Source organism: Amborella trichopoda, chromosome 8, assembly GCF_054954075.1.
Source record: "Amborella trichopoda isolate Santa Cruz 75 chromosome 8, AtrichopodaSantaCruz75HAP2 v2.0, whole genome shotgun sequence".
Classification (NCBI taxonomy): Eukaryota; Viridiplantae; Streptophyta; class Magnoliopsida; order Amborellales; family Amborellaceae; genus Amborella; species Amborella trichopoda.
The window spans coordinates 19,906,008-19,909,280 of NC_142343.1; the positions used below are offsets into that span (position 1 = coordinate 19,906,008).

A 3,273-nucleotide genomic window follows, 5' to 3' on the forward strand; every position below is an offset into this window, starting at 1 on the left:
ATCTAATGTGAAATTCAATAGATGAAAATATGTCACGACATTCAAGTCCTCGTACAATGGTACATTCTCACCATTTTGTTTAAAATCTAACTGTCAATGACCTATAAATGATGGAAAAAGTTTATATAAGGTTGCAACTTTAAAATGTTGAATTAAAGATGCACTTCAAAAATCCATCAGAAAAGGTTGTTTCAATATTGAAGAACCCTCTAATCGATCATCTCGACATTGAGATGTATGAATATAAAGAAAAAGAAAGATTTTGAGTCCTAAAAATGGTGCATCTTAAAACATATTATCTAGATCGTCCATTTTCAAGATTTTCATATGTTTATAAATCTAATTTATTTTAATCACTTTTGGAGTTTAAAATTTATAATTAAATATGAAAATAGATTTTAGATAATCCCTATAATTTTTTATACCAAAATTACATGTTATGATAAAATTTGGAGGTGCGCCTTAATTTGATTATTTAAGGTTGCAACCTTATAGAAACCACACCCATAAAAGATCACAATATACATTTCTAACCGATCATCTCGATATGCAGATACACAGATGTACCTCAAAAATCTATCTAAAATGTTGTTTTAATGTTGAAAAAACACTCTAACCGAACATCTTGACATCGAGATGTATGAATATGAAAAAAAACGTTTTTGAATCCTTAAAATAGTGCATCTTGCAACCCATTATCTACACCGTCCATTTTCAAGATTTTCATATATTTATAGATCTACTTAATTTTAACTATTTTTTTAATTTAAAACTTTCTAATTAGTTATGAAAATAGGTTTTAAAATAATACTAAAAAAAATTTACAACAAAATTAAATCTTATGATAAAATTTTAAGGTGCCCCGTAATTGGATTGTTTAAGGTTGCTACCTTATAGAAACCGCAGCCATTATATTAGTGACTGACTTTCCCTTTTATGGCTGCAAAGTCTCTTTCGCCCTTTTGTGATGACTGAAATTCAACGAATCGAGAGCCAACGCAGGAAGAACAAGCAATTCTAGGGAGGAGAGGGAGGGGCGGCACTGACAGACACCCAGGATGTCAGCGTCAATCCCTGGAATTCAGCAGCGGATGGGAAGGTAATGGCAGGGTATTTTAGGAAACATGCCCCCAATGGACTGCCGTCTTGATGAACTTTCCATAAATAATGACCACACCATCCGCACCCACAACGACTCTCTTTCTTTATGATTTTTACTTATTTACCCTTTTACTTTACTAAAATTCCTCATTCCCATATATCCTCCTTCCCCTCCTGCAAACCCAAACCCAAGAACCAGACCATGGGGGAGTACCAAACCCTCACAACTCTTATGGACACTAACTGGTTCCAACAAAACATCCTGGTTCACAGGTCCTCATCCACTTCTCTCTCTAAAATCATTGGCGATTCTATCTCTAAGATCGATGGCGATTCTACAGAGATGCAGTTGAAGGTGCCTCTCTTAACTACTGAAATTGACGAGTGCCCACCTCTTCCCAACCTAAGAAGACCGCAGCTTCTGAATCTTGAAGAACCACCACGAGAGCCGGAACTGGCCGTGGTGGAGTCCACTCAGCTCAAGCTAAGGCGCACAGCTAGTAGATTAGACTCCGGCAAGCCCCAACAAAGGAGGAGCAGGCTAAAGAACAGCAAGAGCTTGTCGGAGCTCGAGATTGATGAGCTTAAGGGGTTCATGGATTTAGGGTTCGTTTTCAATAAGGAGGATCTGAGCCCACGCACCATGAGTGTGATCCCGGGTTTGCAGAGGCTCGGAGAAGAGGAGAAGTACAGAGAGGAGGAGGAGGAGGAGGAGGCTGAAAATGAACAAGTGAGGAGGCCTTATCTTTCGGAGGCGTGGTTGATTAGGAGGCCTGACTCCCCTCTTCTGAATCTGAGGATGCCCCCTCCAACTGCTGCAGGCACAGAAATGAAGAGGCATCTCAGGTCATGGGCTCGAACTGTCGCATCTGTTATCCATCAAGAATCATAATGAAAGTAGCATCTGCCACCCATTAAGAATCATAGTTAGAGCAGCAGTCATGAAGGTCTTTGTTATTGCAGAGCAACGTCAAAACTGTTGTCAAAAGAGGGGCTATTTTTGGTTGCAAAGCATGAATATGACAGTCCTTTTATTGGGCGAGTTCTTGTGAGAGAGATTCTGGGCAGGTCACCCTTGACTCTATCTTGCTTGTATGGAAGTTTTCCGAATGAATGATTCAAGTTGGGCATAGATGGTGATAGAAGACACGAGGACTAATGAAGAGATTTTAGGCAGGGTAGATAGAGATGGGTGGGTTTTAATCTTAGTATCATGAACTGCAAATTGCAAGGCTACTAGAGAATAATGTTACCCCAAATATGCTCTGCTCATGTTTGCTAATGACATATTCTGTAAATTTCTGAAGCTGCAGCCTGTAAAAGATAACCAAAAAAAAACCATTCTTTGCCCTAAAGCAGTCAACCCTGAAGTGAACATGGCCTGGGTGAGGCCTTGAGGATTTCTCTTACGATATACACAAGAAGGAGGGAGTGAGTGATTGTAATTCAGTATGAAAAGCATGCATTCTCCAGACAATCTGCTGCGAAGCACCAACTCAGTCGATGTCCTCTACAGACAGTGCTGTTAATGCAACTTCGTTGTACTATGATTACTGGAACATGCTACAATGGGAAATGAAAAAGTAGGATTTTTCTGAATGATGGGATAAAAAATGCTTCCACAACTGGTAGTATTAGATAGTTTTACTTGTGCAGTGCTTGTGTGCTTGGGCACAAGGTGGTGGTGCAGGTGTAGCGGATAATGTATAACTCATAAATTTCTATGAATCTGGACATACAAATAAGCTTAAAAACTTATCCATACCATGCATATGCTCCAGACTTTAGACTGTAGAGCTTTATGATTTTTTGCACACAGGGCAGCTGTGGCTTGAATATGTAAGTTTGGCAAATTCGGGAATAAAAAGCCTTCCAACATGGAGCTGGCCTTTCCCTCGCAGGGGAAGAATTAAACAACCGATGGGGTAAAATCTCATGCAAAAAAGATAATGTGAATGCTATTCTTCCCAAATTCACCAAATTCCCAACAGAGCGAGATTATAACTGCATACAGACAAAATTGTACTTCTGAAACATTTATCGAATAATAGCAACTGGACATCGTTCTGCAGCTGTCACTGTGGGATGCTAGGAATCAGTCTTGGGCTTCAGTGCTTGGCAGTTGATATTGGCAACTACTTCTCAAGCTTGTTTCATACTGTCAAACCACAG

At 39.5% G+C, this 3,273-nt stretch overlaps 1 protein-coding gene across 1 annotated transcript; it reads left to right on the forward strand.

The window, feature by feature from the left end:
* Positions 1 to 583: 583 nt before the first annotated feature.
* LOC18440396 (uncharacterized) lies at positions 584 to 2,861 on the forward strand. The gene has a single exon (XM_088874883.1). It carries the CDS (start codon positions 1,208 to 1,210, stop codon positions 1,991 to 1,993), a length of 786 nt encoding a protein of 261 aa, XP_088731009.1. The 5' UTR covers positions 584 to 1,207; the 3' UTR covers positions 1,994 to 2,861.
* The last annotated feature ends 412 nt before the right edge of the window (positions 2,862 to 3,273 follow it).

What these genes read in the sequence shown, in the direction of transcription:
- LOC18440396 (XM_088874883.1), top strand. Translation starts at nt 1,208, where the DNA reads ATGATTTTTACTTATTTACCCTTTTACTTTACTAAAATTCCTCATTCC.